Source organism: Mesocricetus auratus, unplaced genomic scaffold, assembly GCF_017639785.1.
Source record: "Mesocricetus auratus isolate SY011 unplaced genomic scaffold, BCM_Maur_2.0 Super-Scaffold_100004, whole genome shotgun sequence".
NCBI classification, from domain to species: domain Eukaryota; kingdom Metazoa; phylum Chordata; class Mammalia; order Rodentia; family Cricetidae; genus Mesocricetus; species Mesocricetus auratus.
In genome coordinates, this window is record NW_024429189.1 from 93,319,179 (window position 1) to 93,346,500 (window position 27,322).

The window sequence follows — 27,322 nt, forward strand, 5'->3', positions numbered from 1 at the left end:
TGGACAGAGAGTATTTCTCCCCATTATTATATCTTTATACACAGGATTCAAGATAGGAGGTAAAATGTACCAAGTGTTTAAAGGCAAGATCACTGTTTCTAATTGTATACATCTCAAGTTCTCAATTACTGTTTGGTTTAATATGTCCTTATAGGTGTATGTAACAAATAAAGATAGAGAAAACAAAATGGTAAAAGTGTGTTTTTTTTTTTTTTTTTTTAGAGAAAAATGGTTTGGTGACTAAGAATATAGTACTAACAGAATTGGCAGGGATAAATCTAAAGAATTAGTGTTTAATACAGGAATGACTAGAGCCAAAGGAAATTGGAGTGCTTTTGGAGTTTCATGTAAGTGAACTAAGATCATTCTCTTAAATTGTAACTTTACCCTTTAAAACAATTTTTTTAGCCAGTCAGTGCTGGCAAACACCTTTACTCCCAGCACTTGGGAGACAAAGGCAGGCGAATCTTTGTGAGTTTGAAGACAACCAGGGTTACACAGAGAAACACTGTCTTGAAAAACAAAACGAAAAACAAATTAAAATTTGTTTTGCCTGCTTGTATATTTACATATCATTTGGGTGTTGGATCTCCTGGAATCGGAGTTACAGATAGTTATAGTAAGCCTTCATGTGGGTACTCAGAATCGAACACTGCTCTTAGCATCTGAGCCATTTCTCTAGTCCCCCCCTCCACCCATTATTCAGTCTTTTAGGATTAGGTGTTTGTTGATCTCTATTTATATAATTAAATTTAAAATGATGGGAAAAGTTAAATGTATTACTGTAGGTTTTAATTCAAATTGTAATTAGTTCTGCATTACAGAAGACCACATATAAAGTTAATCCGGTCACCAACATTTTCTTTTTTTTTTTTTTTTTTTTTTTTTTTTTTTTTGGTTTTTTTCGAGACAGGGTTTCTCTGTATTGTTTTGGAGGCGCTGTCCTGGAACTCGCTCTATAGATCAGGCTGGCCTCGAACTCATAGAGATCTGCCTGCCTCTGCCTTCCGAGTGCTGGGATTAAAGAAAGGCGTGTGCCACCAACGCCCGGCTCTTTTTCTTTTTTTTTTAATTAGAAACATACATGCTTCAAATGTCAATCCCAGCTCCCCTACCCCTTGTCCCTCCACCAGCCCAATCCCCACATCATCCTCCCTTGGGGGGATCTCCAGAGTCTGTGATTTCATCCAGGGCAGGACCTAGGCCCTTCCCTATGTGTCCAGGCTGAGAGAGCATCCCTCCATGTGGAATGGGCTCCCAAAGTTCATTTGTATGCCATGGTGAACACTAACCTACTACCCAAGGCCCCAGAGATTTCTGAGGCCTCCTCACTGACACTACATTCATGGAGTCTGGATCAGTCCCCTGTTGGCCTTTTAGCCATCAGTCTGGGATTCAGGAGTTCCCCCTTGTTCAGTCAGCTGTCTTTGTGGGTTTCACCAGCACTGTCTTGACACCTTTACTCATCATTCCTCCATCTCTGTCACTGGGTTCCAGGGGGTCAGTTCAGTGTTTAGCTGTGAGTATCTGTCTCTGCTTCAATCACTGGATGAGGGTTCTAGGATGTCATATAAGGTAGTCATCAACCTTATCATCAGGTAGGGGCTATTAATGTAGTCTCTCCACTATTACTTAGTTTTCCAGTTGGTGTTATCCTTGTAGATCTCTGGAAGTCTCACTAGTGTCAGCTCTCTCCTCAAAGCTATAATGACTCCATCTATTATGGTATCTCTCATCCTGGTCTCCTCTATTCTTACCCCGATTCAACCTTCCTGCTCCCCCATGTCTTCTTCTACCCTCTTCTTCTACCCTCCTCTTATCCCCCTCTCTTTCCTGGTTCCCTCTTCCCTCCCCCCATGTTCCCAATCTGCTCAGGAGATCTTGCCTCTTTCCACTTCTCTGGGGTATAATGCATATCTCTTGGGAACCTCCCTGCTTCCCAGACTCACTAGCCCTGGGATTGTAGGCTGACACTCCCCTGATCCATATCTAAAATCCATATATGAGTGAGTACATACCATGTTTGTCTTTTTGTGACTGGGTTACCTCACTCAGGATGGTTTCTTCTAGTGCCGTCCATTTGCAAATTTCAAGATTCCATTGTTTTTTTTTTTTTTTCTGCTGAATAGTACTCCATTGTGTAAGTGTACCACATTTTCTCTATCCACTCTTCAGTTGTGGGGTATCTAGGTTGCTTCCAGGTTCTGGCTATTACAAATAATGCTGCTATGAACATAGTGGAACAGAAATCCTTGTTATATGAATGGGCATCTTTTGGGTATATGCCTAAGAGTGGAATTGCTGGGTCTTGTGGTAGACTGATTCCCATTTCCTGAGGAATCTCCATACTGATTTCCAAAGTGGCTGTACAAGTTTGCACTCCCACTAGCAATGGACGAATGTTCTGCTTTCTCCACATCCTCTCCAGCATAAGCTGTCATTGGTGTTTTTGATTTTTGCCATTCTGCCAGGAGTAAGATGATATCTCAGAGTTGTTTTGATTTGCATTTCCCTAATGGCTAATGATGTTGAGCACTTTCTTAATTGTCTCTCAGCCATTTTAGACTCCTCTATTGAGAATTCTCTATTTAGTTCAGTCACCCATTTTTTAATTGGGTCCTTTGGTGTTTTAGAGAGTAACTTATTGGGTTCTTTGTAAATTTTGGAGATCAACCCTCTGTCAGATGTGGGATTAGTGAATATTTTTTCCCATTCTGTGGGTTGTCTTTTTGTCTTGCTGACTGTGTCCTTTGCCTTACAGAAGCTTCTCAGTTTCAGGAGGTCCCATTTATTAATTGTCGATCTCAGTGTTTGTGCTACTGGTGTTATGTTCAGGAAGCGGTCTCCTGTACCAAATTGTTCAAGGGTACCTCCCACTTTCTCTTCTAACAGGTTCAGTGTGGCTGGATTTATGTTGAGATCTTTGATCCATTTGGACTTAAGTTTTGTGCATGGTGATAGATATGGATCTATCTGTTGTCTTTTACATGCCAGCATCCAGTTACTCCAGCACCATTTGTTGAAGATGCTATCTTTTTTCCAATGTATAATTTTAGCTTCCTTGTGGAAAATCAGCTGTTCATAGGTTTGTGTATTAATCTCAGGGCTTTCAATTCAATTCCATTGGTCTACCTGTCTATTTTTGTGTGAATACCAAGCTGTTTTCAGGACTATAGCTCTATAATAGAGCTTGAAGTCAGGAATGGTGATGACTCCAGATGTTGCTTTGTTGAGTAGGGTTGTCTTGGCTATCCTGGGTTTTTTGTTTTTCCATATAAAGTTGAGAATTGTTCTTTCAAGGTCTGTGAAGAATTGTGCTGGAATTTTGATGGGGATTGTATTGAGTCTGTAGATTGCTTTTGGCAGGATTGCCATTTTTACTACATTGATCCTATCCAAGAGCATGGGAGATCTTTCCATTTCCTGGTGTCTTCTTTAATTTCTTTAAAGACTCAAAGTTTTTGCTATACAGGTTTTTCACTTGTTTGGTTAGCGTTACCCCAAAGTATTTTATGTTGTGTGTGGCAATTGTAAAGGCTGATGTTTCTTTGATTTCTTTCTCAGCCCTCTTATCGTCCATATATAGTAGGGCTACTGATTTTCTTGAGTTGATCTGTGGTCCTGCCACTTTGCTGAAGGTGTTAATCAGCTGTAAGAGTTCCTGGTAGAGTTCTTTGGATCACTTATGTAAACTATCATATCATCTGCAAATAGTGAAAGTTTGACCTCTTCCTTTCCAATTTGTATCCCCTTGATCTCCTTTTGTTGTCTTATTGCTCTAGCTAGAACTTTGAGTACAATATTGAAGAGGTATCGGGAGAGGGAACAGCCTTGTCTTCTTCCTGATTTTAGAGGAATTGCCTTGAGTTTCACTCCATTCAGTTTGATGTTGGCTGTTGGTTTGCTGTATATAGCTTTTATTATGTTTAGGTATGTTCCTGTTATCCCAGATCTCTCCAAGACCTTTATCATGAATGGATGTTGGATTTTGTCAAAGGTTTTTTTCAGCATCTAGTGAGATGATCATGTGATTTTTGTTTCTCAGCTTGTTTATATGGTGGATTACATTGGTGGATTTTTGTATGTTGAACCATCGCCACATCCCTGGGATGAAGCCTACTTGATCATGGTGGATGAGTTTTCTGTTGTATTCTCAGATTTGATTTGCCAGTATTTTATTGAATATTTTTGTATCAATGTTCATGAGGGAAATTGGTCTGAAGTTCTCTTTCTTAGTTGTATCTTTGTGTGGCTTGAGTATCAATGTTATTGAAGCCTCGTAAAAAGAGTTTGGCAAAGACCCTTCTGCTTCTATTGCATGGAATACTTTCAGGAGAATTGGTATAAACTGTTCTTTAAATTTCTGGTAAAATTCTGCACTGAAGCCATTTGTTCCTGGGCTTTTTTGGTTGGGAGACTTTTTTTTTTTTTTTTTTTTTTTTTTTGGTTTTACGAGACAGGGTTTCTCTGTATTGTTTTGGAGGCTGTCGGTCCAGCCCAGCCTTGAACTCATGAGATCCGTGTGCGCCACCACCCCCCAGCTTGATTGGGAGACTTTTGATGACTGATTCTACTTAGGATCTTACCAAAACACTCTACCTGGGTGCTTTGATCTGCTCCATTTGTAGGTATCTTTGTGAATATTCACACACACAATTTAATTGTATACACCTTGCCATTCTTCATGCTTTCATTCTGTTTACACCATGTTTTTTCTTCTGGTCAGAATTTGACAGAGCATATCAGGAAACAAAGAATGTCATAGAACATCAAAGACTCTTTCAGAGTAAATCACAGTGTAGGAGTGTTTTCTGGCAGGAGCAGAAATATGGTTTTTGTTCCCAGCTCCATATAAACCTGGTTCTGCCTACAACTTTTCTTTTTATAAACTGATACCAAGAAGCAAGCAAAATATTTCAAGTTGAAAATTCTACTTGTAATATGTATACAAATGTAGTTTTAACAGACAAAAATATAAAAGCTTTTACTGTTCTATTCTCTTTAATAGATATTTTGATACAGATGGGAAAATGGCACAATAATCCATTTATTTAATGAACATTTGAAAATAAATATTGCTTATACTTACACCATAGATATATGTGTATGTTGTATGTATTTATATATATACTATGTGTATATATATATACATATATATATACACACACAAACACACACAAACAGATAATTTAAAATGAGTCCTGCTGGGGAAGGATACAATTAAATAGTAGGTGTTTGTTTTTGTTTGAATACGAGTCTCACTGGGCAGCCCAGATTGGTGATAAACTCATAAATCTTATCTCAGCTTTCCAATTGCTGGACTGTGCTTGACAGTATAGTAATTCCCCCCCCCCCCGTGTGTGTGTGTGTGTGAGTGTGTGTGTGTGTGTGTGTGTGTGTGCGTGTGTGTCTGTGTGTGTGAGTGTGTGTGTGTGTCTGTGTGTGCGCGCGCGTGTGTGTGTGTGTGCGCGTGTGTGTGTGTGTGTATGTGTGTGTGTGTTGTTGTTGTTGTTGTTGTTGTTATTGTTGTTGTTGTTGTTGCCACCAGGCAGGAATTGAGTCCAGAGCATTGCATGCCAGGCAGTCACTTTACCACTGAGCTCCATCCCTAACCCAGGAGCTTCATCTTTTTTAACACTTACTTTTTGCTAATGCGGCTAATTAGTGAAATTGTTTGTTTTGTTTTTAGGAAAGAACTACTTTCATGAACCACATCATCCATTGTTGAAGTAGAAAAGTGAGCATCATTCATCATGCCTGCTGTAGCTTCGGTTCCTAAAGAACTCTACCTCAGTTCTTCACTAAAAGACCTCAATAAGAAGACAGAAGTTAAACCTGAGAAAACCAGCACCAAGAAGTGTGTGCTTCTTGCTAGTTTGATTAAGTCATTAATTTTACTTCATTTTCTTATTATTTAGATTTAATGACTAGCAATTTAAAGCTTATTTGAAAAATAATATGATTATAAGAGTAAAGTAGATCCAGAGATTTTTTTTTGTTGTTTGTTTGTTTGTTTTTTTACGAGACAGGGTTTCTCTGTATTGTTTTGGAGGCTGTCAGTCCAGCCTGGCCTCAAACTCACAAAGATCCGCCTGCCTCTGCCTCCTGAGTGCTGGGATTAAAGGCGTGTGCCACCACCGCCCAGCCAGAGATGTTCTTAACTTTGTCTTAGCAGAATAAATGTTTGATTGCTCAAATGTAAATTACCTGCTTCCTAGCCAGTATGTATACTAGATGATAAGTTTTAAAGAATATGAGAGTTCTATTAAAGCCATTTTGTCACAAACCATTTTTTTCACATAAAACAGTATAACTTTTAAAGATTGCCTTTACTCTTGTGTAGTACACATGTAAGTTAGGATGCTGGTATAGTCATTCCCTGATTAAAAGAGGGACTGTGACTTTTGTCTGATTGTCCTGGCTGGTTTTAGGCAGCTTGACACAAGCTAAAGTCATCTGAAAGGAGGGACCCTAAATGAAAAAAAAAAATGCCTCCATAAGATGGACCTAGAAAGACAAGCCCGTAGGCCATTTTATTAATTAGTTCATTATGGAAAATGCCCAGCCCACTGAGGGTGGCAACAACTGTGAGCTGGTGGTCCTGGGTTCTATAAGAAAGCAGGCTGAAGCCGGGCGGTGGTGGCGCACGCCTTTAATCCCAGCACTCAGGAGGCAGAGGCAGGCGGATCTCTGTGAATTCGAGGCCAGGCTGGACCGACAGCCTCCAAAACAATACAGAGAAACCCTGTCTCGAAAAACCAAAAAGAAAAAAAAAAAAAGAAAGCAGGCTGAGCAAGCCTTGAGGAAGGAGCAAGTCTGTAAGCAGCGCTCCTCCCTGCCCCTGCACCAGCTTCTCCTCCAGGCTCTCCACAGGTTTCAGTTCCCACCTTGGCTTCCCTCCATGAACTATGACTAGGAATGTGTGAGCCAAATAAACCCTTTCCTCCCTGAATTACTTTGGTAATGGTGTTTCGTCACAAACAATAGAAGCTCTAACTAAACAGAAACATTATTCTGTAAGTTTTATTTTGTGCCAATTTGATACAATCTTCAACTTACTGATTTATGTGATTTTATTTCTCTGGATATATGCTTGCCATCTAAGGCACAGGTAGAAAATGTGCCTTTCCAAGAGAGGTTCCAAATCTTCATGGTCAAATGGTTGATTGATTCTGATATTTGCTGGAAATATAAATTTGCTAAAAATAGGTTGCCCTTGAACTTGTCAACACTAGTAGTTAAGAAACAGAACAGTAACAGAACTTTTTGTTCAATTTTATTTTCTTCAGCAAAAGGGAATTTAGAGATTAATAATCAATTAGATTACTATTCAGATGGAAATAAAGTTTTAGAAAGGTGGATCTAGCTACCACATTCTCCAGACTTAGGAAAAGTAGATCTTAGAGAGCAACGGAGAGCAATAGCTATTCTCTGATTGGAGATGAATAGGAGGACACATGATCCCAAATAAACCAGTGAAGACAAGGCTAAAGAGACCTGTGTGGGCACCGGAACATTTTATTTGTTTATATATTTTTACTTGTGTTTTTCACATCATGCCTCCTGATCACACCCAGTTCTCGTTCTAACCCAAAATAAAACAATATAAAATTTAAGACTAAAAGGGGGGAAGAAGGGGAAAATCTTGTCATAGAAGCTGCAGTGTGATACACTAAGTCACACAGTAAGCCCCTTAATCCATATATTTTTACATGGAGATGTTTATTGAAAGGACTCGTTGGTCTGGCTCAAGCCCCTGGTCTCTGGGAAGAAAATAAAACATCAGTGCTGACAGTTGAATGGTGAAAATGTAATTAAAAATAAGGAGAGAAAATCCAAGAACACGCCATTGTTTCTTTTTTGTTGTTTTTTTGTTTTGTTTTGTTTTACGAGACAGGGTTTCTCTGTTTTGTTTTGGAGGCTGTTGGACCAGCCCAGCCTTGAACTCACAGAGATCCGCCTGCCTCTGCCTCCTGAGTGCTGGGATTAAAGACGTAAACCACCTCTGCCTGGCTTGCTTACTTCTTGAACTAAATTGGTGAATGTAGAGTAACAAGGAAAGCAATTTTGTTCAACTCTTGTTACATTCCACCTTAAACTTTTCTCAAATACTAAGGACAAGAATGTTGTAAAGGTTAGACCTAAGATGGTCATTCCTTTCTAGCTGTCTATGGTTTGTCTCTTAAAACTAGCCTAATCCCAGAGGGAAGGTATAAATTGTAACTATGTGAAGTGATACAACCTAAATCATGCAATTTATCTTATCATGTTTATCTGTAGAGTTCATATATGATGTGTATTTTCCCCCATACCAAATATCTTAAATTTTCTTTCTACTTTTAAGTTATGTACACAGTGCTCAGAAGATCTTCAAGGCAGCAGAAGAATGCAGACTAGATCGCGATGAGGAAAGGGCCTATGTGCTTTATATGAAATATGTGGCAGTTTATAATCTTATTAAAAAAAGACCTGATTTCAAGCAACAGCAGGTACCCATTTTGCGTTTTTATTTGTTATTTTTGCATAACAATTATTGATTTCCTCTAAAAAGTTTTAATTAACTATGGAATTCACCTTTGTTTCCCCTCACCCTCTCCTGGTCCTGGCAATCAAACTCTGGGCTTGGCAGTGCTAAGCAGAAGCTCTATCTCCATCATAACAGTAAATTTAGATCACATGATACTTTGACAATTTTAAATTCACATATAGCTGGGAAAAGCAAAGCAAAAACATAGTTTATTTTGCAAGAGTGTGAATATATACCTTTGACTTGGATCAGTATGTGTATGTAGCAGTACATAAGCTGATTGCTTTTTGTTGTAATAAATTATGACTAGGTCAAATGGAAGGACTGAGTTTATTCATGCACTGAATAGGAAAAATAATTGCTGAGTGCAGTGGTTCCTGCCTGAAGTCTCATGTGAGCCCAAGAGTTCCAGGGCTTGGACAACATAGTGAGATACTGTATCAGTAGATAAAACACAGGGACTGGAGACATGGCTCAGCGGCTCAGAGTACTTTGTGCAGAAGACCCAAGTCTGGTTCCCAGTACCCATTTAGATGACTTACAAATGCTCCTAACTCAGCTCTGGGATATCCATTGCTCTATTCTGTCCTCCTAGGTATCTGCACACGTGTGACATATACCACACAACAATACATAAATTAAAATAAAAATATGTTTTCAGTTGTGCTTTCAGGTCAATTTTTTTTTTTTTTTTTTTTTTTGGTTTTACGAGACAGGGTTTCTCTGTATTGTTTTGGAGGCTGTCGGTCCAGCCTGGCCTCGAACTCACAGAGATCCTCCTGCCTCTGCCTCCCGAGTGCTGGGATTAAAGGCGTGCGCCACCACTGCCAGGCTCAGGTCAAATATTTAATGATTTGTTATGTGCCAGCCTTTTTATTTGGCTGACATTGAAGCTGTATTAGATATGGCTTTAGAATTAAGAGTAAGACTTCAGTGTCTGTTCATGTCCATGTTTCCTTTTCTCTTTTGTTCTTAATCTGTTTAGCAGGTACTAGTCTTTCATCTTGCTGAAGTCATGAGTAGAAAGGGAGGGCAGTCGTAGTATAGACAGAGAAACTGACAGCTGGGATTGGTGTGAAGAGAAAAGATGGTTACATTTCCGTATATAGGTGGTGTTAAAAAATAGGAAGATGCTATTAGTGTTCCCACCTGAGAAATGATGACCTTGTTATCACCTAGAAATTGCAAAATACTGCCTAGACAATTCTTACCCTTAGAGGAACTGTTCTTTGCCTGAGATAGGGTCTCATAGCCATGCTGGTCTAGAGCTTCCAGGCCCTGTCTCATTTCCAAGGTGCTGCAATTTCAGTGGTCAGCATCATGTCCAGCCATTCCAAATCAATATAAGTATTTTATTTTGGCGGTTACAGTGGCACACTCTGTTAGCACTTGATACTTTATAGTATTTTACTTTGTTTTGTAGTGGAAAAGCTGACTTACAGGAAGAACAGATTTTATTTGAAGTCACCTTTCTTTCTCCCCAGAGTACTGTGACATTTCTTTTCCTAGTAAAGAGGGCTGCCTTTGGGCTGGAGAGATGGCACAGAGGTTAAGAGCACTGGCTGCTATTCCAAAGGTCCTGAGTTCATTTTCCAGCAACATGGTGGCTCACAGCCAACTGTAATGAGGTCTGGTGCCCTCTTGTGTCATGCAAACAGAACACTGAATACATAATAAATAAATAAAATCTTAAAAAAAAAGGAGGGATGCCTTTAATGGATAAGCTAATGGTAGTAGGTCATGTCTTCTACCAGCAAAATTATGCTAATGGTCACTGGATTTTAGAGCAGTGTCACCTTGCACTTAGGGGCTCATCTGCCTGCTTGTAGATAGCTGAATTAGTCCTGCCGTGATAGAAAACATCTTCTAATATTTATAGGCATTCTTATCTGCAGATTAAGAACCCCGTGTCTGAATTCAAGCACAATTGTTGATGTGAAATTGCCTTTAAAGTCGGCTGACTGGTGAGATGGCTTGCTGCGAAGCCCAATGACTTGATTCAATTCCCTGAACCCACAAGGTTGTTCTACCTTCCACGTGAGCTCTGTGGAATGGTGTGTCACACCCCCACCCCGATCTTGTGCTTCCTAAAGTAAATGCTTGGAAGGCTTGAGGATTGATTAGCTTTGGTAGCCACTGTCTGCTGATGGGTCTATTATTGGAATGATTTTGTGTATGCATGATTTTTGCCTTCTTTTTAGAACTTAGAAGAGTTTTTTCCTCTGGCAAGGTTGAAATTACCTTTTTGGCTGTCTGCTCCTCCTCTTTGAATAGGTTGGAAGTGATTTTGGTTGACAAGAGCTCTTTCCTTTACCACTGTGTCACTAGTTTGTGAAGGTCAAGTTGGGAAGCTACCTGCAAAGGGTCAGCTAACTCAGGCTGTTATTTGGGATATCATAGTTGCTTGGTTCCCTGTTCATTTGCTCTCTCTAGAGTACCTCATCTTTCCTGTCTTAGAACTGTTTTTGTTCTATTTCACTTACTCTAGCCTTCGTAGTGTTCTTCAAGTATTTTATAGTTAGAACTACTCAAATTGGGTAGGAACAGAATATGTAACTGAATCCCTTCAGAACTGTGTATTTTCCCTGTTATGTTGCAGAGTGTTCAAGTTGTAAGTAAGGGTTGTTAATGTAGTAGAGAGGGCACAGTGATGTAACTGAAACCCGCTCAATCCTGAACAGTGCTTTTAGGGTCATTTGAGAAGGAAGAGAATGAGTAAAATACCGGCACAGTAAATTCTGATGAAACCAGAGTTATATTTTAAAATTATCAGCATTCACCTGCTTCTGCCTCAGGAGTGCTGGGGTTAAAAGTGTGTACCATTACATCCTCACTGGCTATCTTTTTATATAGGGAATCTGAGTGGAACAGGAAAGTTTACTGGTAAACTTGTGGAAATTTTTAGCTGTTATTTCTTCTACTGCCACTTGTCACGTTATTGACAGCATCTGTGCTGATAACTGTGCCTCTAGGAAACCTCACTAATGCTAGAGGAATGCTGCTTTGTAGTTTGTAATAGACATGCCCAAACACACCATTTTATTTTTTAGCATTTAAGTAAAAGAGACTCTCAGACTAGTTCATGAAATTAATACAAATGAGAATATTTTTGTTTTTACTTTGTGTTTTACTTTTGTCAGAAGTTTGCAATGATGATGGCATTAGACTTTTAAAAACATATTGCACTTGTCTTTTAAAAAACATGTTGCATTTGTAGTTCAGTTGGTACATTTTTGAATAAACTACACTTTTATTGGAATTACTTGGCTTTTCTGACATAGGCATTAGAAAATAAACAATCAAACTATGATTTCTTTTAGTTTAAATAGATCCATAGACATGTGATAATGGTTACATTGGATTTTCTTTGCCACCGCCACTCTTGACCACTTCACTTCTCATTGCTGAAGATGAGTCCTTTTATCTTCACGGTCATCACTTACACACACACACACTCACACACACATACACTCACACACACACACATACACACACACACAACATACACACACACACACACACTTGTTTTTATTATTACTACTGCTGGTGATGAACTGTACTAATAGGTTCTATTTACAAGGTCACAATGGCAAGTAGTGAATTAGATCCAAAAGTCTTGGTTGGAGAATTTCACTGACCACAATGAGTAACCTTTTGAAGTAGTCATTAAGAAAAACAAATTTCATTATGTTTGTTAGAAACTTCCACATCAAACCTTTTTTTATTTATATTATACTATTATTTCCTATTACTTGATTTCAGAAAGTCATGATTTCTTCAAGTGTAAAACTTGCTTTAGATGTCAAGTATCCTGATTCTAGTTGCATGTAACTATTACAAATATGGATAGAAGCAAAAAAAAAAATCTCTGTTTAATACAAGGAAACATGGCCTCTCATAGAAGAGCACCCCAAGTTAGGATGAGTAAGAGTGAAATCTGCTTTGCTCTCAAAAGCTCCTCAGCATTTGTTTATAAGCAATAAGAATAGTGTGTATACTTACTGATTCTTTATAAATAAGTTAGATGTGTTACATAGTGGATTTTCTGCATACTGATGATATACAGAGATATTTTTGAGACATTTGGGCAATAAATTGTGCATTTTAGTGTTTTTACATAACACCAGTGCTGTAGCAGTGCCTGTACTAACTGTGGGATGGTTTTCATATACTTTTAGGATTACTATCATTCAATACTCGGACCTGCAAACATCAAAAAAGCTGTTGAAGAAGCTGAAAGACTCTCTGAGAGCCTTAAACTGAGGTACTGACTTTACTATAAATTCTGTAAAAAAAAAAAAAAGCAAACTAGAAGATAATACTGTTTACGTTTGTTCATTTATATCTAACCATACCAATACCCCATTTCCTAGAAACAAGTGAAGTACCAAACTGAAAATCATTTTCTATATTGCCCATATTGATGTACTGCATTAATATTCTTCATGAAAATTTTAGGTTGTTAAGATAGTACTGTTGTTTTACATTAGAAGTCACGTCCATTTTTTCATGTTATGGTGTTTGTAAATTTTAATTCTTCATGTACTGCATGATGTAGTAGAAACTCCTGGATATAATTATATAGAAATGAAGTATTTACTCTTAGTTTTAATCTCCCCAGGGTTGCAAAAGTTACAAATGCTTAAAAACAATCTAATTCCAGTATTTACCATGATTGCCTTACCAGTGTATGAAATGATTACACATTAGGACTGTAGAGATGGCTCAACAGTTACGAGCACTTGGTGCTCTTTTAGAGAACTTGAGTTTGGTTCCCAGTACCCACATTGGATAGCTTGCAACCACCTATAACTCCAGCTCCAGGGGATCTGATGCCCTCTTTGGCCTGCATAGGTACTTGCATACCTGTGACAGACATGCTTATATAGAAATTGAGAAAGTATGTTTTTAAATTACAAATGAAAATCAGTATGCCAGCCTGGAGAGATGACTCAGCAGTGTGAATTCTTGTTGCACAGTCATGAGAACCTTCATTGTGATTCCGGCATCCACATAACATGCCAGGCATCCTTAAATTGCCTAAACTCCATCTCTTAAGGGTCATACACATTTTTAAAAATTTTCTTTAAATATTATTTTTATATGTGTGAATGTCTTACCTGCATTTGTGTGCTATGTGCATGCAATGCCTAAAAAGGCCAGAAGAGGGCACCAGATCACCTGGAACTGGGGATAAAGCTTGTGTAGGCTGCAGTATAGGTGCTGGGAACAGAACCTGGATCAGAAGCAAGAGCAGCAGCAAGTCATCTCTCCAGCCCCCTCCCCACCTTGTGCATGCACTAACATTCTGGCACTCTCTCTCTCTCTCTCTCTCTCTCACAATAAATACAAATATTTTTTTACAAAGACAGGATGCTGTATATTTTATTTATTTATTTTTCTGAGACGGGGTTTCCCTGTGTAGCCCTGGCTGTCCTAGAACTCACTCTGCAGACCAGACTGGCCTCAAAGTCACAGAGCTCCGCCTGCCTCCATCTCCCGAGTGCTGGCGATCTCTTTTTCTTCTTATCTCGTCACTTTTCATTGAGGAAATAACTCTCCACCAATTCATTGATGAAAATACTCAGTGATAGAATAGGCTATTCGATTTGATAAGGTTCCTGGTATGGAAATCCTTCTGGGGCCTTCTAATTATGCGGTTCTTCGGTGTGTTTTCGAGTTTTCTTGTGGCATAGGTTACTGTGCAGCCAACTGAGGAGAGCTTTTTCAGTTTGTCTCCCTGCCTCCCCACGTTTGGCTTCTTTCATTGACTCTGTTCGCATACTCTGCGCCTGGCCTTATGATTCTCTAGTCAATTCAGTTCCTCCCCTTTGAGATTCTGCCATCTCTTTGATGTCAGGGTATTCCTCTTGTCAGGCCAAGACTGAGAAAGAGTAGGGTGCTAGATAGAAGGGTTGTTTTTCTTCTTAATGTATAATTTATCTTTATGTGCATTGGTATTTTGCCTGCATGTCTGTCTGTATGAGGTGTCAGAAGCCTGAAACTGTAGTTACAGACAGCTGTGAGCTGCCATGTGGGTGCTGGGAATTGAACCTGGATCCTTTGGAAGAGCAACCAGTGCTGTTACCACTGTGCCCAGCCCCAGCTAGCTAGAGTTTGGAGTTTAGGAAGGATCATAGTTTTAAGGTGAAAGTTTTGGACTCCTCAACATCCATCTTCTGCTAAATTACTCCTAGTCATTGGTATTATGGTATATCTATCTATCCACTGCTAGGGCAGACCAAGTTCCCAATTCCATAAAACACTAGAAAACACCTAGTTCAGTGCCTAGAAAACAAGTTTTAATGTTACCATGTGTTAGGTAAGACTTTGTCAAACACATGTGTTCATGTTCATCTACCCATTTCTTTTATATCCTTGTTACAGGTGATCTTAGGGTTAATTTGATCAAGTCAGAAAGATTTAGAATCCCAGCAAAAGGGATTAGGGAGGCACCTAAAGGAACCAGAGGTCAGATGAAGGGAAGCCTTGATCTCACTTCAGGTTACCCAGAGTAGAAACAGTAGAGACCTATGTAAGCGTGCAGAGATCCACTGTAGTTATGGAATGACAGATGTGGTAAGGTGCAGATGACAGAGACAGAAGGAAAGTAAATCTTGAAATATCTTCATTTCTACCTTTAAGTTAAATTCAGCCTGGTGGTCTTTTTTGTTCTGTTTTGTTTTGGCAGTGCTGGGGGGATAAACCTAGGGCTTTGTGCATGCTAGACAAGCCCTCTTCCACTGAGAGGCATCCCAGCCCTTGACTGTACTTCTTAGGGAAGACAGTTCCCATACTGTTACAGTATAGATTGCTGCTAGAGAAAAGGTCTGTAGCATGAGCACATGTGTGGAGCCCGACTCCCCAAGTTTGAGTCTCAGTTCTACTCACTGTGGTGTGCTATTAGGCAAGTTACCTAGTCTTCCTCTGCTTGTGTTTCCTTATCCGTAATTGCGATAAGAATAGCTACCTGTGGTGGTTATGTTAATTCTCAATTTACAAAATCTAGAATTACCTGGGATATAGGTCTCTGGGCACATCTGTGGGAGAATCTTGATTGCATTGAGGTAAGAAGACTCACACTGTAGCACAGGTAGAGTCATTCCCTGGCTGGGATCCTGGTCTGTGTAAGTGGGAAAGCAGCTTGCATCACCTCTCTGCTCCTCATTGTGGATGCAGTGTGATAAGCTGTTTCAAGCTCCTGCCATTGTGACCTCCTTCCTGATGGAGCTGTGAGCCAGAATAAGCCCTTTCTCCCTTAAATCTCTTTAGTTCAGAGTATTTGAGTACAGCAACAGAAAAAGAAACCAAGACACTACTTACAGGATTTCTTAATGTAGTAAGCAAATGTAAAACTTCTTCCATTAGACTGGAGTGGATTCTGAGTGAGTGCTCCTTGCTGCTGTTGTTATTAACAATGGAAGCAATCTTGGTCTGTGATGCCTTCTTTTATGGTCCTCTAATGGTTTGTATTGAAAGGGCTGGGTAAAGCAGTTGCAGTTCCAAGTCTTTCATTTCTGTTTTATGATGGTAGAGATAGGTGCTGGCACATGAAATAGGGAGAGCAGTCTGAGGTTGACTTTCCACTGAAACAGTATATGATGACGCTCAAGTTCTCAACAGTGTGGTTAAGAAGTAACAGACATGAATGTGCCAAAAAGCATTGTTCTGCCAGAGATTTGAGAATACACCTATTTTCGTAGGTGTTTGTTGCTAAAGACAGAGATCTCTCTGTAGCCCTAGCTGGCTTGAAATTTGCTGTGTAAATCAGGCTGCCCTGGGATCTACAGCATTCTCTCTTTGCTTCCTGAGTGCTAAGATTAGAGGTGTATACTACTGTGTCAGCTAACATACTGAGTTTTATAAATCTAAGAGTGTATTATTCTTCCAGTTTATAAGCTATGTCATTTATTTTTAACTATTTTCTAAATTGTCTTTTGACCCATATTTGTTTAGAAGTATGGTACTTAATTTTCAAATATGAGATTTTTCTGAGTATGTTACTGATTTCTATTACAGTTTCATTATAGCTAGAGATATTGGTCCTTAAACAGTCTTTGGTTCTACATGCAGTCTTTTCTTGGCCAGTGTGCAGTGTGTACTTGAAAACAAAGTGCAATGGCTGCATGTAGTTCTCTCTGTGTGATTTATCCATTTTTGTTACTACAATAACAGGCTATATATTAAAAAAGAGAGAGAGGTTTGTTTGAGACTAAAGGTTAAACAATGTGCTGCAACCAACCTAAAGCTACATCATGTCACAGTGGGGACTCAGGTGTTATGTGTTTCTTCTGGCCTCTCCTTTAAAGCTATCAAGATGTGTGCCACTCATTGGCCTATAACTCTGATCACCTCCCAAAAGCCCTCCCTCTAAACAGCATAGTCAACAGGAGTATTCTTCCATATTAACCTTACAATGCAGTTTTAGCAGGAGTGTGATAGGGAGGGAAAGGTGGGGAGGGGTGTCAGACTTGGCACTGACGTTATCCAAACCATAGTACTGTTTGTCATTTAGGTCTCCATGTGTTATTGAATGCTGTTCAGATCTTAACTGCTCTCTGCCCCACCCACCCCCTTAAGGATTTTACACATACAGGGCCTTGTGCTAGACAAACTCTCTAACATGGAGATACATCCAGCACACACTCACTTAGACATAGTCATTTGTTGGGTTGTTTCCTTTTTATTTTGAGATAGTTTCACTGAGTCATCCAGGCTGGCCGTGAATTTGTAGCCCTTCTGCCTCAGCCCCCCAAATATCTCAAGATATAGACCTGCATTTACAGGCCTGGTTTAGCTGAGCTTTTTATTAGTGCAGGTGGTGGTGGTTTGCTTTGGGCTTTTGTCTTGTTTCATGGTGTTTATTTTGGCAGAAGTTGGATTATGGCAGGGTGCTAAAAATCTCTAAAACATTTGTTTATTTCTCCCTGTAATTCATTGAACTTTTGTGTGTTTTGAAGTTCTGTTTTTAGGTATTTACAAATTTATGGTTATCATAAATTCCTGATGAATATTATCATTATGTATCCCTTTTACCTGGAGATAATCTCTGTCCTTTGAGGTCTACCTTGCTTCTCTCCTTCATTACTATTAGCCCATCCAATATCATTAGACCCTGCTTTTTCATTCACCCTGACAATCACTGCCTGATTGGTGTTTTGTCTGTTCGTGTCCAGTCTAATTGTAGCAATGCACTTTAAAGAAAGTAAAAGGGGAAAGTACCCCTTCTCTACCTGCCTTTCCTGGCCCTTGGTGTCTGGTACTCTCCGTTGCTTCAAGATGGCACGTTTCTGCCTGACTCCTTCCCGTGCTCTGAGAATTTCTCTAGCTTTTCTGGTAGTTCCTTATCTAGACGTACTTTTATTTTCACTCCTGTTTTTCATTTGCTTGTTTCTTTTGGGTGTGAGCATGTGCCCTTATGCCACAGCTTGTGTGTGAAGTGGTCAGAGGACAATGTGGGAGTCATTCTCTCCGTCCACCAAGTGGGAACCAGGGATCAGACTCAGTTATCAGGACTTTCGGGCAAGCTCCTTTACCAACTGATCCAGCTTGCTGGCCCTTGTTTTTATTCTTAAAGAATGCTTTCATAAGATGTATGATTCCAAGTTTACAGGGTTTTGTGCTTGTATTTGTCTTTTATCTTTTGTTCCCCTTGGTAGCGCGTGCTACCGTGGAACACTCTGTAGATCAGGCTGGCCTCAAATTCACAGAAATCCACCTGGCTCTGCCCCCGGAGTGCTGAGATTAAAGGCATGCACCCCTATACCCAGCTGCTGTCCATTGTTTCTGATATGGAAATTCATAACAGTCAGTCCTGTCATTAATTTATTGAATGCCATGTGTTCTTTTTCTCTGACTTGAGATTTTTCTCTTTAATCTCAGTCTGACTCTGATGTGACTACCATTATTTTTCTTTGTATTTTTCCTGTTTGGGCTTCACTGAGCTCTGTGTATCTGTAAATCTGTTTCTTTCTCTCGCTGGCACCCCAGCTATACATGTGAGAGGCCTTTGGTTTTTGTTCAGGAAATACATCTGAGGTTGTGTTCATCACCTTTTAAACCATTCTCTCTCTCCTTACATTGGAAAATTTCTGTTGCTCTTTAAGTAGACTGTCACCTCCAATTTTCAGGTAGGCTTTAGGATGCATTTTAATCCCAGGATTTCTGTTGGGCTATTTTATAGTATCTGCTTCCTTGAAGGGGTGTCCTATGTGTTCAGTCATTACAAACCATTTTCATTTGCATCCTTGGGCAAAGTCGGGTAGCTCTGTTCTGAGTCTGTCGTCGGTTTATCTCGGTCAGTTTGTATCGCTTGTCCTCTCTCTTTGGATGTCCCGTTTCCTCATTTTCCTGCTCTGGTATGTAGAGTAGCTCTGGACAGGGTGGGCTATGCAAGCTCCCAGCCTTTTGTCTGAGTTTACCGCCTTCTCAGTGTTTGCTCTGTTCTCACTTAGTTTGGGTATTGACTGAGACATGGGCAACTATGCAAAGAGACTGGAACTTTGGCTTTCCATAGGTGTTTTAGCTGCCTCCAATCCTGTTGTTAAGAATGAAGCCATCGCCAAGCAGTGGTGGTGCACGCCTTTAATCCCAGCACTCGGGAGGCAGAGGCAGGCGGATCTCTGTGAGTTCAAGGCCGGGCTGGACCGACAGCCTCAAAAACAATACAGAGAAACCCTGTCTCGTAAAAACCAAAAAAAAAAAAAAAAAAAAGAATGAAGCCATCAAAATCAGAGAGCTTGACAGATGCCCTTCCCCTTCCCAGTCCATCGCCCTGCCCACTCCTTCTCTCTGGCTGTCCACAGCTGTGTCTATCTGTGGGGGCGTCTGTCCTGCATATACAGTATAGTCTATGGAGGACAGATAGTATAAGCGTGTAACAGAATATTAAAGTCAAAGTTTGATTCAGTCTTTACTAACTGACCCGCGTCAATTATTACACTCCATTCTGTTTTTCCCTCTCCCCCTTACCCATCTCTATCTCATTCACCACCCCCCCCCCATCCTTCTAAATTCAGAACCAGCAGGCATTGCTATCATCACTAGTGACAGGGTAAGCAAGGTCACACACGGGTCCTTGTTAGCATATATTCCCAATAGTGCTGCTTCTAATTCTGTGGAGAATAGTTTTGAATATCTTGTATTTCTGCAAATTGTAGTGACTGTAGCTGGGTTAACTTCCAGCACATTAGACTTTTCAGTGAAGCTATCCTTTTTAAGCCAATCCGTTCTTGACTTTGATAAGACTCTCCACTTGATGTGGTTAATAATTACTCTTGAATACCTTGTCTTAACTCTTTGATCTAAATCAACACAGTTGTGATATTGGGATAATTTCTCTTGCAGAGAAAATCAAGAGTTTGTGTTTTAAAAAAGAAATTGTAGCCGATTTGATAATTAAAATTTTGAAGTTAGTGTAAAAGCAAAATGAGCATTAGTAGAGAGCATAGTGTTTATTTTCAAGGCTTTTGTGCAGCTTATAGTAAGCATACAGCCAGCCCTGAGAGCAGATGTGGGTGGTTTGTATGGGAACTCTCCCAGAATTCAATTTCACTTGGAAGGGGTGAGTTAAAGGCCATAAAGTGTGCCTAAGACAGGACACTAAGTACATGAAACAGGAACTCCTTTAACTGTCCGCTGTCATGTTAATAAAAGAATTCTTCTTTCAACTAGATATGAAGAGGCTGAAGTTCGGAAAAAGCTTGAAGAAAAGGACAGACGGGAGGAAGAGCAGCTACAGCAGCAGAAAAGACAGGAAGCAGGAAGAGAGGACAGCGGTGCTGTGGCCAAACGCTCTTTGGAGAATATATCAGATTCCAAAAGCAAAACCCAAAAGGTACTCCAAGTTTATTGTGTAAACACTGGTTCTGTTTGCCAGGTGATCTGCCTGTAAGGAGGTGAAGTGCCACTGTAAAATTTTTTGAGGCAGCAGGGATAACATTTCATGTGTTTGGTTAGAAACTGAATCAAATGTCCCAGCTGTAGTTGGTTCTGGGCTTTCTTGTAAGCATCCTCAGCAACATTGTTTGGGCCATCATTATAGCAGTGACTGCAAATTGAACGAGGGTGGGAAGAGAGGAAGCGGTTGATTATGATCTGGCCCATCTGAGGCTTGCCTAACAACTCTTGGACTCAGTTTGCCAAATGAAGGTCTGAAACAGGATCTCAGGTGTCTTTTGCCTCATAATGAAATCTACATTAAGAGAAGGTCAAGTGTGGGCCAGGTGGGGTGGCACACGCCTTTATTCTCAGCACTCGGGAGGCAGGTGGATCTCTGAGTTTGAAGCTAACCTGGTCTACAGAGCGAGCTCCAGGACAGCCAGGGCTACACAGAGAAACCATATCCTGAGAAAAACAAAAATAAAATAAATATTAAAAGAGAGAGGACTTGTTTGCTCCTCTGTTTGGTCCCAAACAGTTTTTGTTCCTGGAGTCTCGTTCACTTTCATCCATTCATTCCTTTTTCTGCTTGTTTTCCCTTTGTCTTTCTGTTGCTCTCTGCATTTCATGTAGAGTTCATGTAGAGTTCTGATCTCCGTATCAGAAGCCACCAGTCTCTGCCAGCTGTCACTCTGCCTTGTTACTTTTTCAGAAATTATTCTTCCTAAAGTACAGATCTCTTGGGGTTGTTGAAATTCTTGGAAACCTGCTTCTTTGTTTCCTCTGGTCTCATGGACATTTCATAAACGTTTGTAGCAGTCCTGTCACTTGTGCATGGGTTACTGTTGTCATCGGAAGATGTTTCACTGCACTGGGTACTCGGAAAAGGTGAAGAAATGTGATCTTCCATTGTTGGAATTCATTATGTGTGGTGAAACCACTAACTTAGGAGAAGTGGCTGCCATCACCAAATAACAGGACTTGACAGAATGGTATGAAGGGAACTTTTTCATTTTATTGCCTTTTCAAAAGTGGTCACTCACTTTTTTGTTTTGTTTTTAGTTGAGACAGGGTCTCTTGTAGCCCAGGCTAGCTCAGACTCACTCTGTAGGCAAGGCTGACTTTGCCTCCTCCTGCATCCACCTCCTAATTTCTAGGATTATAGTCCTGTGTGACCACTCCTAGTTAACGGGTACTAGGGCAAGCAGGTGACCAGCTGAGCTACATGCCCAGCCACATCTCTGTTACTTTGACTTCCACGGTTTATCTGTCTCCTGCACTTTTCCTTCTGCTCAAGTATTTGAAAGTGAGTCTCTGCTCTGCTGCTTCACTGCTGAATGCGTCACTTGGCTACAGTCCTATCCCCCTCCCCACCTTCTCCCATCTCCCCCCATTGCTTTGGAGCCTGCTGCCTACCTCTGCCTACCGAGTGCTTGAACTGAAGGCATGTGCCACCAATACCCAGCCCTTGTTATGTTTCTTAAGGCTCTAAAGTAATCTCCATTTGAGAGTCTCTTCCTCTGAATTTTCATGCGTGCACTTGATGGAATAGAGAAAGTGAACCAAATTTTGTATTGCTTCCCCCATCTTGTAGGTTTTCCTTTAATTCCTGCATTGTCAGCGCAAGTGCAACTTTGGTTTCATGGCAAGAATTCTCTACAGCTGGTGCCTTGTGTTTCATATTGTGCCATGGTAGGAGGCAGATGATATTATAAACACGACTTGTGCAAATATGCACATATGTACACGTGTGCTACTAACTTGATCTGTAGGTCCAGTTGGTCCTCTGTTTTCCTGTCTGTAAAATGAGGTAGCATCTAACAGGGTTATCTCCTGTTACCTTGGTTAGAAAATGTAAACTATGCAACTAGTATGTTTTATTACTTGATTTTCCTTTAATTTTATAATGGAAGACACAACTAGAATAGCTAGAATTGCTGTTTCATTATAAGAAGCACTTTCTAATTAAGTACTAATTTTAAATTATATGTGGAGCTTAGGAAAGTTTGAGAATGAACAGTGATTCTGATATGCTGCTCGTTATTTTAGCTGCTTCCTAGTAAAAGGATACAGCAAAGCCCTTATGTATCTGAATTCTTAAGGGTGGCGGGCATGGCATCGAGGGCATTTCTATGTATTGCACCCAGGGTTTCATGCACAAGTGCTCTACCATTGAGCTCTGTCCCTTTTTATGTGTATTTTTATAAAATGCCCTTAGTTTTCCATGAAAATGAAGTATTAAATTTGAGCCTTTTTTCCTATGGTATTGAAACTCTTTTCCTCTGTGACCTAGATCAATGGTGAGAAAAGTGAAAAGGGAACCGCAGAGAAAGGTATGTGAGAAAGGATGTCGGTGTCCTTTCAAGTCCCTGTGAGTTTCCTCAGTGAGTCTCAGCACTGTCTGATCTCTGTATAGACTTGTGTTTTCCTATACTCTACAACTTATTGAAATGCTGTAAGTTCTTTATTGATTTACTTGGGATATTTTATGATTATTTTAACCTGGCATGATGAAATATGGTAATATGCAGTTTACTTATCATTTCTAGATGCAGTGGTTAAATGTAGCATAGTGTTTGAGAGGATGGACTCTCAGAAGCTGCTCAATGTCTTGAATATGATACTTACCAACCCCACCTCAGTTTACCTATCTGTAAAGTGGGACTGTATTATTTTCTTTTCCTGTTGCTAAGATAAAGTATCCTGACAAGCTGAGCAGTGGTGGCTCATGCTTTTAATCCCAGTATTTAGGAAATAGAGGCAAGTGAATCTCTGTGAGTTCAAGGCCAGACTGGTCTACAGAGCTCGTTTCAGGATAGCAGGGTTACACAAAGAAACCCTGTCTTGAAAAAAACAAAATAATAATAATAATAATAATAATAATAATAATAATAATAATAAATTAAACATGTAACACAAAGCACTTATGTACTGAGCATATTATCATACAGGAATTTTAAAAATAAACTAAGTAATGGTTAAGTACCTTCCTAAAAGCTGTTTTGATTATCTTAAGATTAGTTTTCATCATTCATTCTTTGTAGCTCGTCATGCTTAGCTATTAATCATTCTGGGTGGCTACTGTTCCCTGCTTATTTAGTCTGTTCATTATCAAATGATCTTGACGGTTTGAGAGGAAGAAAGGAGGTATTGGCAGCCATTTCTAAGATTACCTGTGCTTCTCACAGTTAGAGAAACAGCTTTCATATCTGAAGTTCCTTGTAATGATTTTTGATCTTTCACTTCAAGCTAACAAAAAAATAGCAACATAGAGAGTTTTGCTTGGTTTATTTTTGCCAAACTGCACACCACATCCTAATTAAATAAATCATTGGAAATCTAAGCATTCAGATAGTCCTCATAGCATCTCTCCAGAGACTCGAATAATAATTAGAAAAGATAAACTAGAACCTTCCTACCCTAGACTGGTCTTGAATTTTGTATGTAATCAGGGATGACCTTGAACTTGAGTGCACATACTCCATGACGCCCAGTTTGTGCAGTTGCTAGGGCCTGAACCCAGGGCCTCAGGTGCTGGATAGTGCCAGCTGAGCCACATCACAGTCCTTGGATTTGAATAAGACACATTTAATTTTCTTTCTTTGAGATTAGTAATAGAACGGATGCCAGATACAGTGGTGACCTTGACATGAAGTTTATAATTGGGCGATGGACATAGGATTAGTCTCTTAGTAAACGTTAACATGAATTATACTTAGTGTTTGTGTAAGAGATAAAAACGGTGTTATGGATGGCAAGTCTGTTGCCAAGTACACTTTGCTCTTCTGTGTTTGCTAATGTACCAGCAAATAGAACTGGGCACTTCTTGTTGTTCACCAGTGTGTCTCTCAATTTCAAGGAGCAATCACAGCCAAGGAACTATATACAATGATGATGGATAAAAACATCAGTTTGATTATAATGGATGCTCGAAAAACACAGGATTATCAGCATTCCTGTATCTCAGATTCTCTCAGTGTTCCTGAAGAAGCTATCAGTCCAGGGTAGGTTGCTGTGTTTTTTAATAGAAATGGAGGAGGAGTGGATCTCAGGGAATGTGGGGGTGGCAGGAGGGGAGGAGGGAGGGGAAACTACAGTGGGAATGTAATATATGAGAGAACAATACATTTTTAAAAAATGGGCCAGGTGGTAGTGGTGGTGCACACCTTTAGTCCCAGCACTCGGGAGGCAGAGGCAGGCGGATCTCTGTGAGTTCAATGACAGCCTGGTCTACAGAGCAAGTTCCAGGTAACCAGGGCTACATAGAGAAACCCTGTCTCGAAGACCTGAAAAGAAACATAAATAAATAAAGGAGAGAGTCAGGGTCCTGTTGTGCTAGCAGATTGGCCTTGAGTTTGTGGTCCTCACATTTGGTTTCCCTAGTGTGTAAATGACTGTGTTCTTCCATTCAGTCATCTCCACCACTGTGTGCAAGAAGTGTGTTCATTCTCGTGGCTCTGTATGTTCCCTTGGGTGCTACAATATAATTTACTTACGTTTTATTTTTAGACTTGGCCTTTATATATTAGTTATGAATATATACAGGGACATATGAATTTATTAAGGTAAACTGTATAATTAAATGTATTGATTATTAAGTTACCTTTTAAAGTAAATTATAGAACAAATTATGAAGATAATATATGAGAAACTTAAATTTAGGAAACACTTCCTAAGTCTGTTATTTCCCAACACATGTTCACTTGAAAACCTATCCTTAAAGGAATGTGTAGGCAAATAAATGCTCCTTAAGAGCCTCACATTCCATTCTCTGTAGGTCGTGCATCTTGATCTGTCTATAAGGACAGCTAAGATATGGTATTTTATATTAGCTCTTCCTCTTCATTTCCCAGTTGAGTAACCACTGTTATTACTTAGGAACAGGTTTATTTTGTTTTTAGTCCAGAGCCAGTTTGTTTTATTGGTGGGTAAAAGTTCTGTCAGTCCCATTCAGCTTGCTAGCATTGTCAGTTAAATACTGAAATACCTACTAAATGCTGAATGGTTTCTAAGCACTGGCACCTTTTACCAAAGGTAAATGTTATTTATTCTGTCATTTCAGCAAATATTTACTAAGAGGTAGGATGGGTTACTGTGGTTCTAAGTGATGAGGCTAAACCTGTGAACAGATGAAAGTTACTGCCTTTGTAAAGCTTTAATTAAATAGGCAGATAAGATAGAAAAAACAATGATGTTCTTTATGTTAGTTAGTAAGGTGTGGTAGGTGGGTGCATATGTATTGGGTGTGTCTGTCTGTCTTGGAGTAGACCCTAAAATTAGTTCAAGGAAGACTCACAGGAAAGTTCTTAGCAAGTGTTTAATTTGCTGGGGAAATGGGTGGTTTACGTCCTGAGGCCAGGAATGGGGAGCAAACAGAGAATACAGCAAGAATAGAGGCCCTTAGGCAGGAGGGCACGTCTGAATAAATCGAGTCAAAGGTCATGGCTGGTGTGAATGAGCAAAGGGGCCAAGCAGTTAAAGAAGAGAAGGAAGCGGGAAGAGGAGTGGGTCTGTGAAACGGGCCATGTTAAGGATGTGTGTAAGCTTCCATATGAGCAAGAGTAGCTGAACACTGCATCTCCTGTGTAGAGAACAGGCTGATGCAAGAATGTAAGCGTAGACCTGAGCTGTAACCTCAGACAGGCTGTAAGACCTGTATATGCCATGACTTCTCAGCTATAAGGCGGGAGTAATGTCTCCTGAGTGTACCTTTGTGAGGATTCAGTAATATCCAAAGCATACAGAACAGGATCTGGTACACAGTAGGGCTTTGTGTGCTTGATAATTAAATTAAAACATGCTGTTTAGTTATTATATGTATAGATAGAAGCTGAAACGTGAGTGAAGTTAATCAGGTGATTCTCCAGTTTAGATTTGGCAGAGAAAATTGGATGATTTCCTGTTTTCAGTTTTGTAAGCCCCCCCCCATCTTTTTTTAAAAAGGATCAGAATTAAGTCTTTCTTTCCTACCCTAGTAATTACTAAAAACACTAACATGCAGTAATGAAGGGTGGAGTAAAGTTTGTACTGGTGTGACACAGAGTGCGAGGATCATTTCTCCACTTTGCTCAATACAAATGCTCATTCATTTCAGAGTCACTGCTAGTTGGATTGAAGCAAACCTCTCAGATGATTCCAAAGACACTTGGAAAAAGAGAGGCAGTGTGGACTATGTGGTACTGCTCGACTGGTTCAGTTCGGAAAAGGATTTGCTGCTTGGAACTACTCTGCGGAGTCTGAAAGATGCACTTTTCAAGGTTGGCAGCTCCCCTTGTTACTTGAACAAGTTTTGTCTGATTGTTGGGAAATGGTGGAGATTGCTTTTGACTGGTTCTGCTAGAATTTTAAACCATCTGTACACCTAGGAAGTTGTATTCAGTAACCATCTGAAAGGTGAACATTTATATTGGAAGTCATAAGGTGTTTTTGAGCCAGGACTCAGCTACTCCAATTTTGGAAATTTTATTAAGGGAGATGAGATGTGTACTTATCTTTGGTGTTTATTCTAGCATTGAGGGGTATCTGTACACACACAGACACACAGACACACACACACACACACACACACACACACACACAGAAGTAATCACTATAAATGGTACAACTATTAATGAGATTCATGGAAAAGAAAGAGCTGCAAGTTAAGAATTTCATTGTTATATAAAAGTACATTTTGAAACATGTACATATGTGGGAGAGTAGGAACTAACTCCAAAATGTTAAGGACTATCTCTGATTGTTTAGATTTTAGGTAGTTTTTGTCTTGGATTTATTTTATAACTTAACTTCTAAGATCATGGGTTGTTTCTTGGTTCTTAAAACTTTATTGATTTATATCTAATACTTCATTTAATGTTGGGTTTTGAATTTAATTCTTTGTTTGACAGCAAATAGCTCTCCATTTGGTTTTGTTTT

At 39.7% G+C, this 27,322-nt stretch overlaps 1 protein-coding gene across 2 annotated transcripts in view; it reads left to right on the forward strand.

The window, feature by feature from the left end:
• The window catches only part of Usp8 (ubiquitin specific peptidase 8), a 55,820-nt gene that overhangs the window by 6,771 nt on the left and 21,727 nt on the right, over positions 1–27,322 (forward strand). For both annotated transcript variants that reach the window (XM_021226314.2, XM_005068462.4), the window contains exons 2-8: positions 5,690–5,857; positions 8,345–8,489; positions 12,706–12,791; positions 20,201–20,363; positions 22,701–22,740; positions 24,267–24,411; positions 26,502–26,664. In XM_021226314.2, coding sequence (XP_021081973.1) covers positions 5,754–5,857; positions 8,345–8,489; positions 12,706–12,791; positions 20,201–20,363; positions 22,701–22,740; positions 24,267–24,411; positions 26,502–26,664 — 846 coding nt within the window. In that variant the 5' untranslated portion in view covers positions 5,690–5,753. The remainder of the gene's footprint in view (positions 1–5,689; positions 5,858–8,344; positions 8,490–12,705; positions 12,792–20,200; positions 20,364–22,700; positions 22,741–24,266; positions 24,412–26,501; positions 26,665–27,322) is intronic.